Below are 23966 nucleotides of genomic sequence, written 5' to 3'. Positions count from 1 at the left end.
GTCTTTGCGTACTTCGACGTGTAAAATTCTCTTCGCGTACTTCTACACGTACTTCTACGTGCGCTTCTATGCGTGCTTCTTCGCGTACGTCTACGTGTACTTCTACGCGTACTTCTACGTGTAATTCTACCTTGTAAACTTGTGTCGTGGAAACGATGAATGAAAAGAACAGCAGTCGTTATAACGTTACTGATTAAAGATGCATTCAGAGCAAAACACACGGTACTTGTAATCGAACGTATTCTGAGTTGAGGTTCAAGCATCTAATTTAATCTGAAGTCTAATTTAATCTGACGCGTCTAATTTAATCTGACGCGTCTAATTTAATCTGAAGCGTCTAATGTAGTCCGACGCATCTAATTTAATCTGACGCGTCTAATTTAATCTGAAGCGTCTAATGTAGTCCGACGCATCTAATTTAATCTGAAGCGTTTAATTTAATCTGAAGCGTTTAATTTAATCTGAAGCGTCTAATTTAATCTGACGCGTCTAATTTAATCTGACGCGTCTAATTTAATCTGAAGCGTCTAATGTAGTCCGACGCATCTAATTTAATCTGAAGCGTTTAATTTAATCTGAAGCGTTTAATTTAATCTGAAGCGTCTAATTTAATGACGCGTCTAATTTAATCTGAAGGGTCTAATTTAATCTGATGCATCTAATTTAATCTGAAGCGTCTAATGTAGTCTGACACGTCTAATGTAGTCTGACACGTCTAATGTAGTCTGACACGTCTAATTTAATCTGACGTGTCTAATTTAATCTGAAGCGTCTAATTTAATCTGACGCGTGTAACTTTATATGACGCGTGTAATTTAGTCTGACGCGTCTAATTTAATCTGACGCGTCTAATTTAATCTGACGCGTCTAATTTAATCTGACACGTCTAATTTAATCTGAAGCGTCTAATTTAGTCTGAAGCGTCTAATTTAGTCTGAAGCGTCTAATTTAGTCTGAAGCGTGTAATTTAATCTGACGCGTGTAATTTAATCTGACGCGTGTAATTTAATCTGACGCGTCTAATTTAATCTGACGCGTCTAATTTAATCTGACGCGTGTAATTTAATCTGACGCGTTCCACTGATTTTTTTCAAAGGCTTTTCTTTTTTGCTGAAGCGTCTCTTCTGAACACCGAACATCACAGCGTTGAAATTTAGATTTGCTAAATAGATACCAAAATGGAACTTGGAGACGTGTCTTTCGAGTGTCTTCACGATGTTCTGTCGTCCATTGTTTGGAACCGGCAACGTGGACACAGCTGACGTTCCGGATTGTCTCATCCTGATGGCGTGAGGACAATGACGCCGCCGGACCAGTTGAATCAGAAGTACCTGTTTGGGTGGAGGCGGTGACGCAGCGTCTGCCTGGGCGCCTGTTGTTGTTGTTGTTGTTGTTGATAATCGACCATCGTCTAACCGGCTGGAGTCTCACAATCGTTTATCTTACCTTCCTCTCAGGTTGTCTCCGTGATAAACCGAGGAGCGTTTGTAATGACTAACTCCTCTAAATTCTCTTTAACTTTCCCAGCAGACACACGCACACAGACACGCACACGCACACACACACACACACACACACACACACACACACGCACACACACACACACACACACACACACAAGATGGTGGACGCCACGCTTGCTGAAGTCGGCAGGAACCTCAGTGACGCTATGAGCTTCCTGGGCGACGGAGAGAGGTGAGATTTATTTTTTTGTCTTTATTTCTTTTTGCTTCGCTGAGTATTTATTTGTAGTTTTTACTGCACGATGTGAAACAGGCGACCTCTGTCTGCTGAACGTTGTACTGAACACACGAGGGAGACGCACGCGTTCAGGTGCTTGTTTGTGCTGTTCACCTGTTCAGAGAACTGGAGGCGGGATCAGAGAGGCGGAGCTTCAGCGGAGCGATCATCCCTGGACCGCTGCAGGGAGAGTAAGACGTGCCCAAACGCACATGCACGCACACACACACACACACACACACACACACACACACACACACACACACACACACACCACAGGCGACTGGTCACCCAAAACACTTTGGGTACTTTTACTTTATGAATTAAACATACTTATTTGATATTTACTTCGGTCCTATTTTGTATGTGTCTTTGTTTTCTTTGTTCTTTAATATTATTTATATTTTCACTTATTAATGTATTTTTAAATCTGCCATCCCTCTGTACTTCTGTTAGATGTGTTTGAAACCTGCCTGGGATTGGGGGGGGGGGGGGGGGGGGGCACTGCTAAGCTCGTAGCAATGCCGCTGTCTGAGTACGATCAGGTGTGAATGCGGTGCAGCGATGAAGCGCTTTATTTCCGACGCCTTGGAGAACCCGATGTGTGTTTCTGAGTTCAAACGCTCGATGCTCTCTTTGATCTGCAGCGGTTCTGAGTTCAAAGGCTCGATGCTCTCTTTGATCCGCAGCGGTCAGGATGCTGCCACCATCCTGCACCTCATTCATAACCTCATGCATGAAGAGGAGGAGGAGGAGGAGGAGGAAGAAGAGGACCCGCCCAGCCAACAGTAAGCAGAACTAGCCTGTGACAAAAGTGATGAAGATGAGTACTGGCAGTATTTGTAGCCCGATTACTGTGTTTGACCTCATTGACCTTTCTGTGAAATCAAACGCGTTCCTCATCCTTTGAAGTTCTGTGAGGCTGATTTTACTCCACATATTTATTTAGTGAAAATTCTTGTGAGTTGCGGCGTCCGCGGCTCCTCCCCTCTGGCAGCCACGGCCAATGAGCAGCTGGCGCTGTGTGAATGCCTCCACAGAGGAGGCGGACTGAAACGTGACGGACGCTTTTCCATCAACGCTTTGGTGACGCTTTGATCTGTCGGAGCCGCTGCTCTGGACCGATAACCTGCAGGTGATCGTAGGAGAGGAGAGAAACCTTCAAGGAGTCTGATCCGGCTGCTGCTCTGTGTTTCCAGCAGGAGGCGGGACGTGGGCCAGCTGGGTCACATGACCTTGTTGGGCCACAGCCTGGCAGCCTACATGTCGGTGTTGGACAGAGAGCGGCTGCGGACGCTGACCGCCCGGATCCTGCCCGACACCACGCTGTGGCTCTGCAGACTGTTCAGGTGGGCGGCGTCGGACGCGTGGGGGGTCTTCTGGGGGGGCTCTCTGGGGGGGTCCTCTGGGGGGTCCTCTGGGGGGGTCCTCTGGGGGGGCTCTCTGGGGGGTCTCTCTGGAGGGTCCTCTGGGGGGGCCTCTGGAGGGTCCTCTGGGGGGGCTCTCTGGAGGGTCATCTAGGGGGTCCTCTGGGATTCGTTAGCACCCATAGTGAACTCTCCAGCTACTCGCTGCTCTGCCCCCCCCTGTCCAGGTATGAGAACGGCTCCGCCTACTTCCATGAGGATGACAGGGACGGCCTCGTCAAAGTGTGCCGGCTGGCCATTCACACTCATTTTGAAGAATATGCCTCTGAGGGATACGGAGTGCTCGGCTCCAAACAGCCCGTCGTCTACCACAGCGCCTCCGGCAGGCCAGGGCTGGGACAGCACTTGTGCAGCCAGGTAGGAAGGAGAGAACGCTCGGCACCATAATTAAACAGTCTGAAGGCCGTGGTGCGAATCCTCATTCATTAAGCATCGGGTGTTTGGGTTCGGGTTCGGGTTCGGGTTAGGGGTCATGCTGCCAGGCGTCCCTGTGGGGGTGGTGAGTCGGGATCGGGTCATGAAAGGGATCATTGGGGTTCAATAAGAACTCCGTTACTGAGGAAAAGTCGTTTTTTGTATGAGCTACCATGAGTTCAACCTTACAGATTACCCATAATCCATCTGCACATTTGGCCCATCATGATAGTCGTCTCTAAAAGCAGAGGTCGCCCTCGTATTCCTCTTGAGCTCCCACAAAGTGATTAAACTGTCCTTTTCTCGTCTCACGCTGGTCGTCTCTGTCCCGTCTTTGGTTGGTCCTGCAGACTTGACGATAAGTCTCTGACAGTGGTCGGAGCTTGTCTCCGTAGCTCGGCCTCCCGCTCTCCAGCCTGTGTGCGGCCCCCTGCAACACTGTCTCCGGATCGCAGCACCAGATGGTGGGGAGACGAACCGCTTGAAAGCGCAGCTTCCCGTAGTTCCAGCCTGTTGTTGGACTCGTCCTCATTGACGCCATCAGGATGTTGCGCTGTTGGACAAACTGATCCAAGAGGACATCGAGGCCGGGAGGCTCCCGTTGCTGCTGATCGCCAATGCAGGTGAGCCAGCGGGCACAGTCCTAGTATTTGGTGCTTTCCAGGAGTAATAATCTGCTTTGCCCCCCCGCCCCCCCAGGCACCCCTGGAGCAGGTCACACAGACAAGTTGGCTCGTCTGAAGGACCTCTGTGAGCAGTACAACATATGGCTCCATGTTGAGGGGTGGGTCACTCCTCCTGCACAGGACTGAGACGCTCATCAGGAGGCGTGTGGGCGGTTCTCCCTGTAGCTCTGTCTGTTCTCGGGTTACAAGCCAGACTTTGCTTCTTTCACTGCATGAATTACGAAACGCATCTTGTCCTCCTGTTTTAGTTTCGGTGCCGCCTGCCGGTCTATAAAGCAGCGTAACGGCTGAGATGAACGTCACGCACCCATTTGGGATGAGATCCGACTTCCAATGCTTTTCACCTTAATCTTATCTATTATTTAACCGAGCTAATATTATCAGCAGCATTTGTTACGTAGGATTCTTATGTCTTACGTGAGGTCCGTTTTGTCGTTTATCTTGCTGTTGTGCTTTCTCCTCTAGGGTCAACCTGGCAACCCTGGTGGCGGGTCAGGTCACCTCAGCTATCCTGGTAACGTGGTGTAAATACTGTCTCCAGTTTCAACACAGAATGTTCAGAGCGGCGTGAAATGTGTGGCCCGTTTCTCAGTCTCGGCCATTAATCCTTACAAACACGTAGAACACAAACATTTCTGGAGCTTCTCGTGAAAACGGTGCTGCAGCGTCGGGATTTATTTTACAACACATTTAAAGCGGAAAATGTATTTATCATTCAGCGGAACTGGCGGGGTAGGGGAACGGTGCAACGCTCCTCCCCTGACCCACGACGCCGTTGCAGCCGTTCCTGCTCTGGTAACCTGCGGCTCTCTGTGCTCCTTCACCTCCAGGCAGCAGCCAGGTGTGACAGTATGACCCTCACCCCCGGTCCGTGGCTGGGCCTGCCTGCTTTGTCAAGCGTTTGTTTTATAGCGCTCTTATTCTCTGTGTAAAAAGAGGCTTTTATTTTGTAGGAGCATAAACGTCACGTCCCTTTTGGGTTTTGTTTCTTCCTGTTGATACATGTAGCCGCTGCCGTTCCGCTGTGCTAAGCTATCCAATAAAGCAGCATGAGAGGCTAAAGACAGCACGAGTAGAATATTTGTTCTTCTGCACTCCAAGCGGCTCTTTCCTCGACCTGCACGCCTTAACATTATTAACAGGAAAACGTTTACTGTACGTACTATATATTTATATTTCTCAAGCAAATGTTTAGTTCTGAAAAGGTTCTGATCTTTGGTTTCATTCTATAATACTGAAACAATCTATTTAGATTAATGCCTGACTGTTAAACGTGTATAAAGTGTGTGGTGAGGGGTTTAACAGCCTTAAAACATTTATGTACATGTATAATAATTAAAATAAATAAAGATGACTACATTGCGGATTTCACTTATTGTTATTGTTTTTGGAACGTAACCCCCGCGGAACATGAGGGACTACTGTATGGCGCTTTTCTGGAAACTCAAAGACGCTTTACAGTGTACATAATATAAAAACAGTAAAGAAATACAGACAATAAAAAAAGTGAACACGGTTATAAAATCAATACGATTCAAACAGTAAAATTATACATTAAAAGTGATGTGTTTGATGTTTTACCATTATGATGTTTTCCCAATCTAATGGCTGTGGTGTCGTTTATAGAGCTACTATAGTTAAACCTGGAGTAGACGCCATTCTGCAGTCCAGTAACTTGCATGCATTAAACCGTAAACGGTGTACAAAAAAGAGAAACGTCCGACAGTAAACCAGGAAATGAACCGACGGATTCTCTGCTACACGACATGAACACCAGGCCAGAGTCCTCGAGACACGCCCCTCGGCTCACAGAGGGCCAGTGTCCAGCGACTTAAAAGCTCCCAGTGACGCGGTAACATCGGTGAAGCGCGGCGGTTTGATGCAGTCCAGCAGTAACAACACGCCCAGCAAGGACTGCATGAAAAAGAATTCCTCAAATAGCCACCGGATCCTCTCCAGCGGGTCTCAGTAATAATCTCTACTTCCTACTGCCCAATCTAATAATGGCAAAAACCCAAAATTAAATCTACATATGTGATACATGTATTGAATCGTGGCCCCGAAATACTGACAGGTCCTTGTTGCCTTTGAGAAAGCTTCTATTTTTGGAAAGATCGCTGTTTTCACTACACAATAATGTGCCAGCAATATAAAAAACAAAAACGTTTGGTTCTTTAATAAAAGTAATTTATTCTGTGTCTAACCCTCTTCAGAGCCATCAACTCCTGCAGAAGCTCAAAACTGTGGCCTCCATCAAGACCTCGGTAAGTGTTTGCTTGACATTCTGCCATAACGAGAAAAGCACTCAGAGAGCACAGACCTCCCCCAAGCAGCTCCCCCCCCCCCCCCCCCTAGCTGGATCTACACCGTCCACACGGTGATCTGGATCAGCACCAGAAGGTTCTACATTGTTCTTGGTATCTTTATACCATATAGGCTGTCTGCACACGCTCCAGATGAACTGAAACATTTTAAAGACTGAATCATGCGGTTCCTACGAAACATCCAGAAACACTTTTCTCTTGCCTGAACAGTCTCTGTACAGGATGCATGCACCTCCAGTTACTGTAATATCAAAGTAAAACATGATCTGATCAAAACAAGAATCTCTATTCCCATTTAATGGAAACGGAAAGAGAAACGTGATCATTTGCAAAACGCTGAAACGCTGAACCATATATAGTTTTATTCATGCTATTCGTGCCCAGCTGGAACCAAATGCTGAATTATTATCCCCAACTGGACACCTTTACTTTTGTGTGGCTCCTTCTAACTGACCCTGACTCGAGCAGCATGAACGAATCAGAAACGGAGCTCGTTTGTGTTTGTAGGCTGTGCTTGACGCCGGGATCGCCTCGGCCACGGTAAAAGTCTCGTTCTCCGGAGTGCTGGCGGCTCGAAGGCTTGTTCACTGGCATCTTTCCAACTCGCCGATCTATGATTAGCAGCATCGAAACATGCCGTGAATAATCCAGATCTCAGTGGTACTTAAACCTGGTGAGAGTGGAATACATTTCAGTTTACTGCATTCCCTGTGGAGATGCAGAGATACCAATACCTGCAACTCCAGGTGTGTGCGTGTGCCTATAGTCGGTGCGGCTTGCCTTGGGTTCAGGGCGTGGCGTAGCTGATTCCGCCCGTCTCTGGTGCTTCACTCCGGGACGTTCCCGGCGCCCTCGCCTCGTTCTCTCCATCCTCTCTCTCGTCTTTCTTCCTGTCACTCCGGAGCATTTCTCTCTCCGGCTCTGTGGTTTTTGGGTTTCATCTGGCTGAAGGACTGTTCACTTTGTGTTCAGTATTTAAGAAAAGAACCACTAAGGCATAATCTCTGAGGTATTCAGCGAGTGTATTTAAACACTCATTGCATTTCTGTGCCTTTAATGTATATATAATACAGAGGGTCATGAATATCTGCCCGTTAATTGAAACTCCTACATTTTGTCGGGCTGTTTGGGGTCCTGATCAATCCATTCATTTATCAGTATGTAATGAGGAGTAGGCCAAGCTTGACAGAATCATAAAACACTTCGCAGGTACTTTGTAGGGTATATCTGCCTACCGGTACTTTTACATTTTCAGGTCGCATTGAGAGTTTCTTGCCAGTCTGAAAGCATCGGGACATTTTTTCCATTTGAGATGTTTACCATACACTGCTTAAAAAAAGAAGAAAAAAGCTGCTAAATATAAATGCAAAAACATATAAAGTGCAAGATTCCAATGTAAGAGTCTGAACCGTTGCTGCTGATCTCGGTTCACTGGGGGCGGGGGTTCCCGGCATAAAAGCTAAACGCTGCTTCGCCAGGTTTATATTCAACTAACATGTCATTGAAGCATTCTGCCTCTAACCCACTGACTGATTCATAAACCAGTAGCAAAACTATCCCATAGCCCACTGGGAGCCAGTGTACAGAGTTCAGAACTGGAGTGATCTGAGCTCATTGTTCTGGTCAACCCTTGAGCTGCAGAGTTCTGGATAGGCTACCTTCCCTCTGGATATGTTCTTAAGCTGACAGAAAGGGTCCTCGGACTGACCCCTGGGGAACGCCATACATTGTAGTTTGCAGAATCAAACTTCCAATTGTCCCAAAATAAGTCTGTCCCTCCAAACACAGGACTGTTCCTGTGAGACCTGCTCAGGTCTGGGTTTGTAACCGGTACAACAGCATTTTATGATCTACATTATTTTGAGGTGTTTCTTAAAGGTGCGGGCGCTGGTACTTCAGGCCAAGAGTCTTCCGTTGGACAGTCTTAAGGTTTTACACAGACGTTTCAAGGCTGATTGAATTAATTTAATTAAGTCATTATGTGAGAAGACAAACAGAAGTGATGAAAGTGAGAGACTTCAAGAGGACAGATCTTTCATCAATCATCCCAATTCAGATGTTCATGATGATCTAAACATCCTGAATAAAGCAGCTGAAGATGAACTAAACTGACTAAGGGGAGGGAAATGCTGCTTTTTCTCAAGAGCATGGCAGCAAAGACATCATACTTGGACAAACTGATATAAACTATATCAAATGCAAATGCATTCTGTTGTTCTCTGCCTCGGGTGATGCGTGGCAATACAAGAGTCAGCCTTGTGGGCCCTAGTTCCTGTGCCTGGGTCTTAAAACATGGGTGGTACTTGTGTTGAGGTTTCAAGGTCCAGTCTGGTCCATCGTCTTCTTATTGGGGTAGTGCCTTGGTGGGACATTTGTTCTCTAAAGCCTGCTTCAACCCTTCGGAGTCATTACAGGGTTCGACTTTAACTCTGAAAACTGCCTGCCCAAAACCCTTTGATGGTTGCCCACAAATATTGTACTTTTTTTCGTAATGTATCCGATAGACTGTGGACTAATGATGGTCAGGATTCAAAAAGGCCTGGATGAGATAAATGCTCTCTTCCTGTCTTCAGTCCCCATTGACCCCCCCCCCCCCTGTTACGCCAAAATCCAATAAGGTGTCCTGAGTTTTAGGTTTTCTTTCTTGTAATGCAAAAAATAAAAATATGTAAATTTCACCCATTCAGCTTTGCATGTCACACGACGGCTTGCTTAAAGCACGAAGGTGATGATGCTGAATTTGTTTGCCCGTGTCTCTGTGTCCAACAGGTGGAGGACGGACTCGGCTCTCCTGTGGTACTGTTTAAGTTCTCCCAGGAAATATGTTCTGGTAAGAGTCTAATTCTGTTTCTGCAGTTCAACCAGCGGTAGTAAAGAGTTCTTTAGAAATAGTAAAAGCCCCTTCCCCCTCCGTCTTCCACGGTGATGAGGTATTGCAATCCGTGTGGAATGATCCTCTCTGCTGTGTCCGTGGGACACGTGAATCGGCATCCATCAAATCTCGTTTTGGAGACGGAGATGGACGATGAGGTGGTGAAAGCCAGATTGTGTGCCTCAGCCCTCCACAAAGTTCAGTGGGAATTGGTTGAGTGTGGAAAATGTTGCCTGTGGGTGTGCAGAGGAATTGGCCTGTGGCATGCCCACACCCACAGGCAACATTTCAGGGTGAACTGATAAATAAAAGAAACGCTGCCCTTAGCCGCGCCGTTTTCAGCCCTCGTCTGCAGGAAGATGTTTAGTGTGGCTCCTCTACTTCAGTGAGACACTGATATTATTATTATTATTATATATATATATAAAAATAAAGGTGACATTTGAGAATATGGACCGAACGCTGGTGTACAGGTACCAGTACACGTTCACCAGGGCGTTAATTAACTCCTCATTATTGAGGCTGGCCGACACTAGGTTTCGAGCCGACTCGCTCAGTGACCCTCGTCTATTAACGACACAAGATAACGTCAGTGATCATTCAATGTATCAGCCTTCGGTCCATATTCTCAAATTCTGCCTTTTAATATATATCTAATAATTTCCTGAACGGCTTGCCATTAGTTTGTGCTAGTTGTTTCCTTTTTTGTGACGTTAGCATCCGATGGGGCTTCAGTGGAGCGGTACTGCGCTGGGGAGATGGAGGTGTTTGACGCCTTCAACAGATGGGTGAGCGTCTGTGTAACGATGAATCATTATAGGTCTATGAGTCTGGATATATGTACACATGGATATACGTACACATGGATATACGTACACATGGATATACGTACACATGGATATATGTACACATGGATATACGTACACATGGATATACGTACACATGGATATACGTACACATGGATATACGTACACATGGATATACGTACACATGGATATACGTACACAGGGATATATGTACACATCTCTGTGCATTTACTTTGCACATGGAAATTGGAAGTGTTCCCCATCATTTTCCTGCAGATGTTAAAATGTTATGAAAAAAGAAATCAAATCACAGAAATAATGTCTGGAACAATAAATCGATCCCCTGATTTGGTTTTAGACTCGGACCAAAGACTACTTTTCCACCTTGTGTCAGTTCAGATGAGGTGGTTTTGGATTATAATCTACCTTTTATAGTCATGGCTTCCAGACTACAGCAGTACGGACAGGTTGTAATTAGACGGTAATCTGCTTTGAAAGACGTTTAGATGGAGCTCAACAGTGCTGCTGAAAATGCTCTCAACCGCCCCCCCCCCCCCCCCCTTTCTGTTGTAGCTGGCTGAACGGCTGATCCAGCTTCTCCCCACCAGTGGGGTCGATGTGGTGGAGCTGGAAGACGAGGGTGTTTGTGTTCGCTTCAGCCCCCTCCTGACTGCTGCAGGTATCACACACACGCGCACACACACAGGCACACGCACACGCACACGCACACACACGCACAGATGTGGCATTTAGCTAAGGAAATGCTTTGAACATGGCGTCCTCTCTTCTGTCCAGGTCTGGGCACCCAGCAGGAGGACGTGGAGGACCTGGTGAGGAAGCTGTCGGAGCTGACTGTCACCATGAGCGCCACCCTGAGCATCAGACAAGACTTCAGAGAGGAAGCCCATCGCCACGCCCCTTCACTCGTATACATCGAGGATCTCAGCTGGCCCGGCCTGGGTGCTCTCCGGTAAAGCTCGATAGATTTTAAAGGGTCCGGCTGCCATTGAACTAAGGGTTCAATGGCGTTGGCCCAGCTTTACTCCTTATAATATCCCTCAATAGGAGGAGCGAGGGGAGCCGGTAGGGTCCTGTGGAAGCCTGCTGGCACCAGCCAGCCTGGCTGACCCATTCATGAGGAGACACTTCCCAGTCGGTCGTTTTAGTCCGTTTAGAAGTCATCTCTGGTGACTGCTTGAGTTTACATAGCGTTAAACATGTATACCTCAGAACAAACGGAAGAAAGACCAGATGTGTAGCTAATTTAGAGGTTTATTTAGAACATCCTCCTAAGACTGAGAGGTTTCTTTCACAGGGGACTCTAGGACATTTACCCACAGAGGAAAGCGTCACAAAGGATTGACTGATAACTCCAGGACTATAATATGATGGTAATATTGCAGTAACCTTTGTGGTAAATGTGGAATCTGTTGAAGCAGTAAACATCGGCTAGGAAGGAACACTTTAGCTACAGTTGAATCTCGGTTCTCCAACATAATTAGTTCCACAATACTGTTCCAAATCCGAAACTCTATTTCCCTTCAGAAATAATGTAAACTGGATGAATCCGTTCCTACGCAGCAGATTAATGTCCGTTTCCATGCCGACAGTTATATTAATATGTAACTACGTGTATCTAAACAACAGAAAACACATAAGGGTGTAAATAATACGAAAAACAAAAGCATAATAAAAGTTAATTTAACACAGTTCTGTATCATTTACACAGTTTAGGCTGCGGTGTCTGGAGGGAGGGGGAGGGGCAGAAGGAAGGGGGAGGGGCTATTCCTCTGAAAGGGAGTCCTCCTCCATTAAACGACTGGGTAACTGTCCTCCTGGGTTTTATTCCTTCTCTTTAGCTCAGTTTTCTATAGTAAAGTCTGGATCATTGATTTCTCCACCCCGTCCTGCAGCGAGATCCCAGACACGGACGCCGTTTCCATATTTGGTGATTATTTCCTTCTTTAATTCGACAGTTGTTCTCTCTACTTTCCTCTTTTCTGTTCCAGTAGTTTTACTGCTGCCTTTCTTTAGAGCTATGAATAAGAGCTAAAGAGAATAAATCTGAAAAAACACGCACACGAAGTGAAAGATCTGGCCGGCCGACTCAACCTGAACCTGCTCGGTTAGGCTCCGCCTTTGTTCATGTGTCTTCGGTTTGCCTTGGCTCCACTCGTCTGTTTGGGGCTCTGATGGCGCTGCGATGGCGAGATTCTATAGGCTCTGATGACGCTGCGATGGCGAGATTCTATAGGCGCTGATGGCGTGATTCTATAGGCTCTGATGACGCTGCGATGGCGTGATTCTATAGGCGCTGATGGCGTGATTCTATAGGCGCTGATGGCGTGGTTCTATAGGCGCTGATGGCGTGATTCTATAGGCGCTGATGACGCTGCGATGGCGTGATTCTATAGGCTCTGATGACGCTGCGATGGCGTGATTCTACAGGCGCTGATGGCGTGGTTCTATAGGCGCTGATGGCGTGATTCTATAGGCGCTGATGACGCTGCGATGGCGTGATTCTATAGGCGCTGATGACGCTGCGATGGCGTGATTCTATAGGCTCTGATGACGCTGCGATGGTGTGATTCTATAGGCTCTGATGACGCTGCGATGGCGTGATTCTATAGGCGCTGATGACGCTGCGATGGTGTGATTCTATAGGCTCTGATGACGCTGCGATGGCATGATTCTATAGGCGCTGATGGAGTGATTCTATAGGCTCTGATGACGATCAGTTGACACAGAAGAGGATTTAGGGGCGGGAGCTGAAGAGGGTGACGGCGCAAGGACAGTCGACACAAACCACAGATCACACTGTCCTCTGGTGGACAGTGTGATCTCAGCAACGTTTGTCTGTGCTCTGACCCCGCCTCGTTAATAAGGGGGGGGGGGGGGGCAGGACTGAATAAAACTCCCAAGACACAGATCTGCAGAGTGGAAACCTTTGACTGGAGGACACGTGGCAGATCCTTTGAACGGTGTTAGCTCGGCCTGCTCAGCTTTCTGTGTGCTTCATGCACAGCACCATGACGGATATTGTGATATTCAGGTACGAGCCTGAGACTGATGGAAGCGATGAGAGCAGGAGGAAGCAGGAAGTTAAGAAGGTCAATGCGGAGCTGCTGAAGAAACTCCACGACCTTGACACGGACATCGTCTTCTCCACTGGTGAGTACCGCTGCTCATTTCACAAAGTGTCCAGTCCTGCGTCTGTCCGCTAGATCGTTTGGATTGTTGTTTGTCTCCATGTCCAACTCCCCGTCCCCGTCCCCGTCCCTCCCAAGGCCCGGAGTTTGGAGCACAAGAGGATGGTGTTTTCGTTGGCATGGTAACTGAGGATGTTGATATTTCCGCCCTGGTGGACACGATAGCGGCCTTCGGAAGAGACATCGAGGAGAACGGAAGAGTAAATAAAAAGTCCTATCACGGGTTACTCCGTATACACGTATAAGTGTGTGTGTGTGTGTGTGTGTGTGTGTGTGTGTGTGTGTGTGTGTGTGTGTGTGTGCGTGTCTGTCATACGTTTAACACACCGTATGTTCCTGCTCTGCTCAGCTGCTGGAGAACATGACGGAGGTGGTGAGAAAGGGCATCCTGGAGGCGGAGCTGCAGCTACAAAGGCCAATGAAGAGAAACTCCTGGAGGAGGTGTGTTGTGTGTGTGTGTGCACGGATGAGTCAGCGCTCGTGTCTGTAACACACACGGGTAGGTCAGCGTGAACGCTAGTGAGTCCTGGTCATCGTCTGCCCGTTGCAGCGTTTCTCTGAAATGCTCCCCACGAGTCCCCTTTTTCCTTTTGCCTTCAGAATGCCCTTCAGCGGCGGGTCCTGTGTGTTTAGCAGATAGTATTCATTCATTCATTTCTCTATTGCGCATCAGAGTCGGGCGTGTTCGCTGGAGGCAAATGGTTCTGCCAGGTGTGAGCTGCCTGAACGCTGCCCGGGTGTGAACGGCCACCGAGGATGGACGGCCGTAGCAGCTGTGAGCAGGCTGCTTCATTGGCTGTGTGTGTGTGTGTGTGTGTGTGTTGCAGGGGGTGATGAGGCAGCTTCCTCTGGTTGGCTCCGTCTTAAACTGGTTCTCCCCATTCCAGAGCTCTATAAAGGGCAGGACGTTCCACCTGGCCGCAGGTACCGGTGCTTTTTGTCGCTTTAATGCCACATTGGGTTTAATATTAAACAGAAACATGGAACTTTGCAGCCATTTAAAACGCAAGGTTGGCTTAATGCAGTGCTTCTCAATTATTTTCTGTCGCGCCCCCCCTAGGAAGAAAAAAACATTTCGCGCCCCCCCACCCCCCCCCCGAAAAAAAAAAACACTCTTGTATCCTGATTAACATACAAAGAAATATGAAAAAGAAAGAAATATAGATCAACTTACAACAAAGAATAACTTTATTACCATTTTTTTTTGTCTGCAACAGAAAATGAGGAAGTCAAGTCTTTCTTCTTCTCCCACCGTAGATTGTTTACGACCGCTCTTCTTCTGATAATCCTCCCTGCGCGCACTCTGACAATCAGGGCGCCACTGCCAACTACTGGAGTGGATGTGCAATTACACTTTACTCTCGTAAGGCAAAAAAACATTTTCTCCGCGGTCACAGGCGCCCCCCCCTGACATCGCACCGCGCCCCCCACCATTTGAGAACCACTGGCTTAATGAATGAATGTCTTGCGTCTTAGTGTTAAAAACCAGCTACCAACCAGACTGAATTCACACAGACATTTCTTTTTGTAGTGTATATGCTGCTATATACAGTTGTACTCAGAAGTTTAAATACACTGGTAGATTTTGAGTAAAAAAAGAAAAAGACCGTCAGCTTTATGTCCAAGCCGCTCAAGGGGATGCTGCGTGAGTAAAGTTCTCCTCGGTTGAATCTCCAGCAGGTGCGTTTTCTCCTGCACCTGAACTGAGTCTGCGACCACGCCCAGCGCAGCCCACGCAGGGATCAACGGGGGGGGGGGGGGGGGGAGAGACAGGGCACACATAAAACAATACAGACCAATACACAATGAGCAATATTAAAAGAATAAGAATCATTTTGCCCATTACAGAATGACTTTCCATGGCTCCAGACTTGAGTCATGGAAAACAAAAGATCTGCAGGAAACGGTGATCGAACAGGAGAAAACAGGAAAGGGAATAAAAAGATATCCAGGAAGTTGAGAAGGCCAATCAGCAGGGCTCAAACTCGAGCGTTAGCGTTAGCTGCTCGGCTAACCGGGCTACATGTCGGCAGGTTTGAACAGGAGATGCAGCTTTCAGTGAAACAGCTGTGATGTGTGAAACTGTAATACATGCTACATTCTGTTGAAGTCAATCCATGGTGAGGTAGACCAACAAAAGGTTCAGTCACAACTGCCATGGAAAGGGATGCAAAGAATTACCCACAAGTGGTAAAGCTGAAATGGAGTAGGGCGGCTTCTTCAAGAGGCACAATAAGGAGGCAACGGGTTAGGGACAGGGGTCAGCAACCCGCGGCTCCGGAGCCGCATGTGGCTCTTTCATCCCTCTGCTGCGTATTTAATTCAATGTATTTTATTTTAGTTCGTTCGTTTTTAAAGTGTAACTCTAAATTTGAAGATTATGGCGATTATAAATAATACAAAATAAAACATATTAAATTTTTTTGTCGCTCATAGTATACGTCACAACCATCGAACCGTGACCGGATATACGTTGTATATCCCGTCACAAACGCCAAACGTGCGATTTCTTGAATTTTTCGCCCCCCAGGTAGGACAACTGTGGATAAATCTAAGAAAAGAAAAGTGTCTGAAGACAGCAGAACGTTTAATGATACGTGGGCAGATTCGTTCGCCTTCACTGCTGACTAGACGGGTTTAACGGTACGCTTAATATGGAATGAGAAGTTAGCAAACCACAAAAAGTCAAATGTCGCAAGACATTTCCAGAATAAACACAGACTTTGCTCAAAAATATCCGGATGGAGATGAGAGAAAAAGAGCCGTTTCGGAATATAGATAGATGCAGCATGTGTTGCCTTGATTATAAGGCTTATATAAGGCTTTTAATTTTTTGCGGCTCCAGACATATTTGTTTTTTGTTTTTTTGGTCCGATATGGCTCTTTCAACATTTTGGGTTGCCGACCCCCGGGGGTTAGGGTCAGGGTTACTAACCATTAGTACGCAAATGCCACAAAGCATCCCGCTCACAATACAGTAGTCCCTCATTTTCCGCGGGGGTTACGTCCAAAAACAGCCCGCAATAAGTGAAATCCGCAATGTAGTAATTTTTATTTTTTTACAATTATTATACATGTACATAAATGTTTTAAGGCTGTAAAACCCCTCACCACACACTTTATACACGTTTAACAGTCAGGCATTAATCTAAATAGATTGTTTCAGTATTATAGAATGAAACCAAAGATCAGAACCTTTTCAGAACTAAACATTTGTTTGAGAAATATAAATATATCGTACGTACAGTAAACGTTTTCCTGTTAATAATGTTAAGGCGTGCAGGTCGAGGAAAGAGCCGCTTGGAGTGCAGAAGAACAAATATTCTACTCGTGCTGTCTTTAGCCTCTCATGCTGCTTTATTGGATAGCTTAGCACAGCGGAACGGTAGCGGCTACATGTATCAACAGGAAGAAACAAAACCCAAAAGGGACGTGACGTTTATGCTCCTACAAAATAAAAGCCTCTTTTTACACAGAGAATAAGAGCGCTATAAAACAAACGCTTAACAAATAAACATGATAGCTTTTAGAAATAACGAATTTAATTTTAATGATCAACCTACGAGGTTGAACACATAAGAAGTTATTAATAGCAACTCGCGAGTATTTCACAGTTCCTCCGACCGCGCCCCTTCGTCTTGCGCCGCTTCAAGGCGCGTTCAAGTGCAAAAAGGAAAATCTGAAAAATTGCATTAAAACTCTGCGAAGCAGCGGAAGATGAAGCGCATTATATCGAGGGACGACTGTACACCGAACGGCACAGAAGCAAGCCCCAAAACCTCTGGAACAAAGTTCTTTAAAGTGATGAGTCCAACGAGACTTGTGATGAAAGGTACGCCGCTTCTTCTGTGAGGAGGGTCGGGGATGTGTGCGCTACAAAGGCGCTGGAGATGGACTAAATGGATCACAAGATGAATGAAGCGTGTTATCAGGAAATACTGGGGAGGCTTGGCTTCAAAGGAACACGGTCTCTGTCGGCTGGGGTGAGCTTGGACTCGTACGGGACGTACTGGGACGGTCCAATGCGATCACGATCCGAAACACAAGAACAAGACGACCCGTCATTGGCTCCAGCAGAATAAAACGAAGGTTCTGGCGTGGCCGTCCCGGCCCCCTGACCGCAATGTCAGAGAGCCACTCCGGGAAGATCTCAAACCTGCAGCGGTTTGTGACGGCCCAAGAGGTGACAGGGACTGGAGGCTTTTTGACGAGGAATGGCCGACTTTACCAACTGAGGGAATAAAGAGCCTCGTCCACAACGACCACGAAAGACTTTGATCTCACCAGTTTAACAGATGGGAGAAGTTTAAAAAAGCCTTAATGATTCAAAGTATCTTTATCATGTCCTAAGATTATTGGCGTCATCGCGCTGTGTGTGTGTGTGTGTGTGTGTGTGTGTGTGTGTGTGTGTGTGTGGACACTGCCCCTGATTGATCCAGCTCTCCCTCTGTCTCCTGTATGCGTCGAAGAAGAGCAGGGTGGATAAAGTTTTCATTATGTGGTAATGTCCCAGCCCCAATTCTTTTTGGGGGTGTGCTAAAAACGTCCTTCACGGTTACCATGGTAGCGCTGCTGCGCCCGTGCTCGCTATGAACGTAATTTAGCTTCCGCGTTTAGAGCATTTCTGACAGAGCTGTTTGAGACAGAAATGAGGGACGCTGTCCTGCAGCATCTGTTTGAGACAGACATGAGGGACGCTGTCCTGCAGCATCTGTTTGAGACAGAAATGAGGGACGCTGTCCTGCAGCATCTGTTTGAGACAGACATGAGGGACGCTGTCCTGCAGCATCTGTTTGAGACAGAAATAAGGGACGCTGTCCTGCAGCATCTGTTTGAGACAGAAATGAGGGACGCTGTCCTGCTGCATCTGTTTGAGACAGAAATGAGGGACGCTGTCCTGCAGCAGCTGTTTGAGACAGAAATGAGGGACGCTGTCCTGCAGCATCTGTTTGAGACAGAAATGAGGGACGCTGTCCTGCAGCATCTGTTTGAGACAGAAATGAGGGACGCTGTCCTGCAGCATCTGTTTGAGACAGAAATGAGGGACGCTGTCCTGCAGCATCTGTTTGAGACAGGAATGAGGGACGCTGTCCTGCAGCATCTGTTTGAGACAGAAATGAGGGACGCTGTCCTGCAGCATCTGTTTGAGACAGAAATGAGGGACGCTGTCCTGCAGCATCTGTTTGAGACAGAAATGAGGGACGCTGTCCTGCAGCAGTGTTTGGGAACTGCATTAACTTCTGGAGTTCACGTCTAAAGGACAGAACCGCCATGAAGTCACGTTGATGCTACAGGGAGGACGTGCGGCGCGGAGACACGAGCAAAAATCAAAGGCAAAAGACACGTCAGGTAACGCTCCCGGTCAACGTTACCGCCCAGACGCACGTGACGTCACCTTCCCGACCCAACCTGAGTAAACGCGCCGGTTCCGGATGGGTTCGGGTTCGGGTTCGGTTCGGGCTACTTACTGCTCGGGCGGCTGCGCTCCTCTCTGCCGAGGAGGTGCTGGCGTCTCCTGCTAGATCCGCCTTCTTCCTCCTCCTCCTCCTCCTCCTCCTCCTCCCGGCACTGCGCGCGCAACACGCTCGTAATACGCACACAAATACGCGCGTGCTTGTGTGCGTTTCGGACGTCCTCAAGCCGCGTGACAGTAGAAATGTAAATAAGTAAATATGAGCGAGCTGGGTGGGACAGTCCCCGTGACGTCACGCTGATGACTAACAGCTCCAGTACAAAAGCTGTGTTGCCTTGACAACACTGGAAGGTGATGGTAAGGGGGGGGGGCATGGCTGCTCATTCGAGGAGGCATGACCGTAATAATTGTAGGCGACACCTTAGTCACACAACACCGCCGAGACACACAACACCGCCCAGTCACACAACACCGCCCAGACACACAACACCGCCCAGACACACAACACCGCCGAGACACACAACACCACCCAGTCACACAACACCGCCCAGTCACACAACACCGCCGAGACACACAACACCGCCCAGTCACACAACACCGCCCAGACACACAACACCGCCCAGTCACACAACACCGCCCAGTCACACAACACCGCCCAGACACACAACACCACCCAGACACACAACACCGCCCAGTCACACAACACCGCCCAGTCACACAACACCGCCGAGACACACAACACCGCCCAGTCACACAACACCGCCCAGACACACAACACCACCCAGACACACAACACCGCCCAGTCACACAACACCGCCGAGACACACAACACCGCCCAGTCACACAACACCGCCCAGTCACACAACACCGCCCAGACACACAACACCGCCCAGTCACACAACACCACCGAGACACACAACACCGCCGAGACACACAACACCGCCCAGACACACAACACCACCCAGTCACACAACACCGCCCAGACACACAACACCGCAGAGACACACAACACCGCCCAGACACACAACACCGCCCAGTCACACAACACCGCCCAGACACACAACACCGCAGAGACACACAACACCGCAGAGACACACAAAACCGCCCAGTCACACAACACAGTCCACAGAAGGGACATGCAATAATATGGACAGGGAGGACAGACGGACGGGATACTATGTCACATGTTTCCGGGAACCCGAACCAGGCAGGACATTTTTCACTGATGTACTGAATCATGCTACATCCGCAGGGGGTGTAGGTGTCCCCTGTACAGTAGCAGAACATACACAATGGACACAACAAGGGTGGACGGTCCTGGAAGAGCAGGTTCTTCCATCGCCGTCCTCTACACAGATGGCTGAGCTGATGGGAGTGGACCGCGCCTGTGAGACGTCTCGAGGTGAGGCAGGTAAAAGGAACACAGGTTCAAGATTCTAACAGTTTTATGTCCACCACAGGAGAACCCCTGAGACAGAGATGATTGGGTGAAGGTGCAGCGAAGGACGGCGTGGTGGGGTCTGGCGTTCACAGTAGGTTAAGATAGATGCAGACGGTTGCCGTGTGTCAGGAACCTCATTACAGGAGACACGGATCAGAGAACGCTGACTGATCGGTCAGTCACCACTGGGGGCGCCCTCGGACGATGGAGATGTTCATTGGTGGTGTTTGCTTGATGTGTGAGTGACCTGAAGTGGGAAATAAAATGTGGAACTAATTTTGAGAATAGGAAAGAGAGGTGTTCCTTGAATTGTTGGGGCGGATGGTGGACCACCTTTCTTATAGACTTTAGGTACGATAGGTTAAAGGGAATAGGTTTGGAGGTAGAGCACAAACTTGGAGATGTTATTAGAATCCTGAGAGGATTCCGGATCAGAGGGGCCAAACCTGCTCTAGCTTGCTGCTCCGGAACGTACTACAAGCCATCTTCTGGACTCTTTTTCCCATCATGCCATTATTGCCCCTCCCTCATAAAGTGACAGTTTACAGCACAGGCACAATTCCAGATGTAAAAATAGTTTTAGAATCTGGATCCAGATCTGGATCGACGCCATTCTCGGGGAGGACCGATCCACGGACAGAACCTTGCTTGTGTAAAAATTTCAAGTTGATTGGGTTACTAGTTTTTGAGTTATGCGCTCGGACAGACAAACAGACAGACAGACAGACAAACGCACCCAATTGCAATACCCTCGCTTCCGCTTCGGCGAGGGTAACTCAGCTTAACTAAATGAGATGACCAAATTATTGGAGGTTTGATTGAAACTTTTCTTTGGATGACCCCACACAGGCCGTCACTGTGTTCAGTTGTGTAAATGTCATTACTTCACTGGCCACTGGATGGAGACACTAGGAACTGGATGTAACACTTACTCAGATTATATTGCTCTTGACTGTCTGCTAACTGGGCTGTAGCATCTTCATTCCTCACGTCGCCTCACCTGATGACGGTCTGGGAGCAACCCTTTGAGGCCTTAGAGCGCTGTTAGTTAAATTTTTCGGACATTTGGGGTTATCCAGTCCATTAATTGTTAGGGATAATTGGTAGGCTGAGCGGGGGGCCCTTATGGCCCCTGGCACTATTGACCCTCACACCCTGCTGGGACGGCTGTGTAAAATGTTCGTGCAATGAGAACAGATACTTATTTTCGGTAACACGTCTTTATTGCCTCTTACTCCAGTGCGTGGCTTTTACAACAACAAGACCATAAACTAGAACCCGAGCATGCGCAGCACGAACCTACGGCAGCTGATGTAGGACATACATCACAATAAACATGCGATCATTCTAGTGCATGATCTACATCCTCTTCCTTTAGCTTGTGCCTCTAGGAATAAAATAAAGTGTACTGCCATCATCTATGCAAACATTCGGTCTAGAAATCCGACCCGAGCGTGTAACATAAGGGGAGCCACCGTGTGGCAGCAGGGCTGATGAGCGAGCCGGAGCGTTTGGTTGCTCACAGGTGGAACGGTGAATCGTCGGCTGAGAAAAACGACGTGATTGTGGTGATGATGGAATAAGGATCGGTGTACCAGATACAGTCGGTTGGGAAGAAGGATCATCAGGGTCGACATGTCGAGGTGGAGATGGCTCACTGACCGGAAGGATGTGGCGGCGATTCCTCCTGTAGGTGCCTCCTTCTGATTTAATAAAGTAGGAGCGTGGCTCCTTGCAAGCCTGTACCACCGTGCCAAGGCGGTCGTATCCCTGTGGGGTCTGCAGTCTGACAACCTGACCTTCTGCGAGTGGTTGCAATGGTCGACTGGCTGCATCGTAGTACCGTTTCTGAACAAGTCTCTTCTGCTGGAGTTGCGTAGCGACCTGTTTATTGCTTTTAGGGGCAGGTGCTAGAAGATTGTTGTCCATGGGAAAGGTTGAGCGTGTGTGTCGAGACATGAGACGTTCTGCCGGTGATCCTAGCGTGTTGTCACGAGGAATGTTCCTGATGTTCAACAGATTAAGGAAAACGTCTGAACCATCTCTGTGTGACCTTTCCATTAGCTGCTTTGCGCTGCGGACTGCACGTTCAGCTAGTCCGTTGGATTGCGGGTACTCTGGGCTGCTGGTGGTGTGAACAAAGTCCCACTGTTTCGCAAACTCCCGGAAACGCTGGCTTGTGTACTGTCCACCATTATCTGAGATTAGGGTGTGCGGTGCACCATGAACAGAGAAGTGTCTTTTCAGCTTTTTGATGACAGTAGCTGAGGAGATGTCACGGAGAAGATCTATCTGGTCTGGAGCACCTGGTCTTCTGCTGTGTGTGCTCTGAGTTCCTCGAGCCTGGCCGTTGAGATCAAGCTCACAGACATTACATCAAACAAATTATGTGCACTTGTCGTCTGGGAATCAGTGCAGGTTGGAGCACGTGACAGGGTGTCGGCAAGGTACATGTGCTTACCCTTCTTGTATACCAGAGTGATGTTGAAGGCTTGAAGACGAAGTAGCATCCTTTGCAAACGAGCCGGAGCTGTGTGGATGGGCCACTTTAAGATGGTGACCAGGGGTTGGTGGTCTGTTTCAATGACTGTGAACTTGCCATATATGTAGTCCTTGAACTTTGTACACGCGAAAACCACTGCGAGCAGTTCTTTTTCGATCTGTGCGTAGCGAGTTTCCGTGTCTGAAAGAGTCTGAGATGCATACGCGACAGGCTTTCCATCTTGCATACATGCTGCGCCAAGTCCATAACAAGATGCATCACAGGTTAGTGTCACCGGCTTCTTCACATCAAAGTATGACAGAACCGGTGACCTGGATAAGCATGGCTTGAGATGGTCGAATGCTTGTTGGTGTTGTGGAAGCCAGCACCATGCAGTGTCTTTATGAGGGAGCTGTCTGAGCGGCGCTGCGATATTGCTCAGATTTGGAATGAATTTCCCCAAATAGTTCACCATACCAAGGAAACGTTGCACTGCCAGAGAATCCTGGGACTGGCATGTTCGTGATGGCTTCAGTCTTCGTGGGGTCAGCTTTAAGACCTTCCTTTGTGAAGATGTGACCTACATAGCAAACCTGATCTAGACGAAACTTGCACTTTTGCGGGTTGAGTCTGAGTTTGATCTCTCGTGCGCGGTCAAGTACCTTCTTCAGATTTGCATCGTGTTCAGCAGCATCACGACCTCCCACGAGTATGTCGTCAACAATAATAGCACATGGATAGCCAGCGAACAGTTGTTCCATTGAGCGCTGGAAAACTTTGCTTGCTGAGTTTATGCCAAATGGCATCCTGGGAAACCGATAGCGTCCAAAAGGTGTGCTGAATGTCGCTAACCTGGATGACTTCTGATCTAGCTTGATCTGCCAAAAAGAATTCTTTGCATCGAGCACTGAAAACAAAGTTGCACCTGACATTTGGGTGGCGACTTCCTCCACGCTACGCATCGGATAGTGGGGTCTCTTTAAAGCAGTGTTCAAGTCTTTGGGGTTAATACACAGCCTTATTTCCTCTTTGTCTCTTTGATGTGCCGCTACCATTGCTGAAACGCAGTCCGTGGGCTCAGAGACAGGGATGATGACTCCTTTGTTCTTCATCTTGTCGAGTTCAGCTTTCACACGATCCTGCATTGCCAAG

General features: G+C 48.0%; 1 protein-coding gene across 1 annotated transcript; it reads left to right on the top strand.

Moving 5' to 3' along the window:
- The first annotated feature begins 1621 nt into the window (after positions 1-1621).
- Positions 1622-16109, top strand: LOC137914341 (pyridoxal-dependent decarboxylase domain-containing protein 1-like). The gene is given in 21 exon segments (XM_068757945.1): positions 1622-1695; positions 1863-1931; positions 2430-2528; positions 2940-3089; positions 3335-3524; positions 3977-4045; positions 4126-4204; positions 4281-4365; positions 4733-4781; positions 5098-5166; positions 6481-6531; positions 9361-9421; positions 10181-10251; positions 10843-10948; positions 11065-11239; positions 13322-13440; positions 13557-13678; positions 13828-13885; positions 13888-13919; positions 14306-14402; positions 16009-16109. Coding segments are annotated over 21 exon segments (1926 nt in total).
- Positions 16110-23966: the final 7857 nt, after the last annotated feature.

The sequence above is a fragment of the Brachionichthys hirsutus genome, unplaced genomic scaffold (genome assembly GCF_040956055.1).
Source record: "Brachionichthys hirsutus isolate HB-005 unplaced genomic scaffold, CSIRO-AGI_Bhir_v1 contig_971, whole genome shotgun sequence".
In the NCBI taxonomy this organism is placed as follows: domain Eukaryota; kingdom Metazoa; phylum Chordata; class Actinopteri; order Lophiiformes; family Brachionichthyidae; genus Brachionichthys; species Brachionichthys hirsutus.
This window is presented reverse-complemented; position numbering and strand designations above follow the sequence as displayed.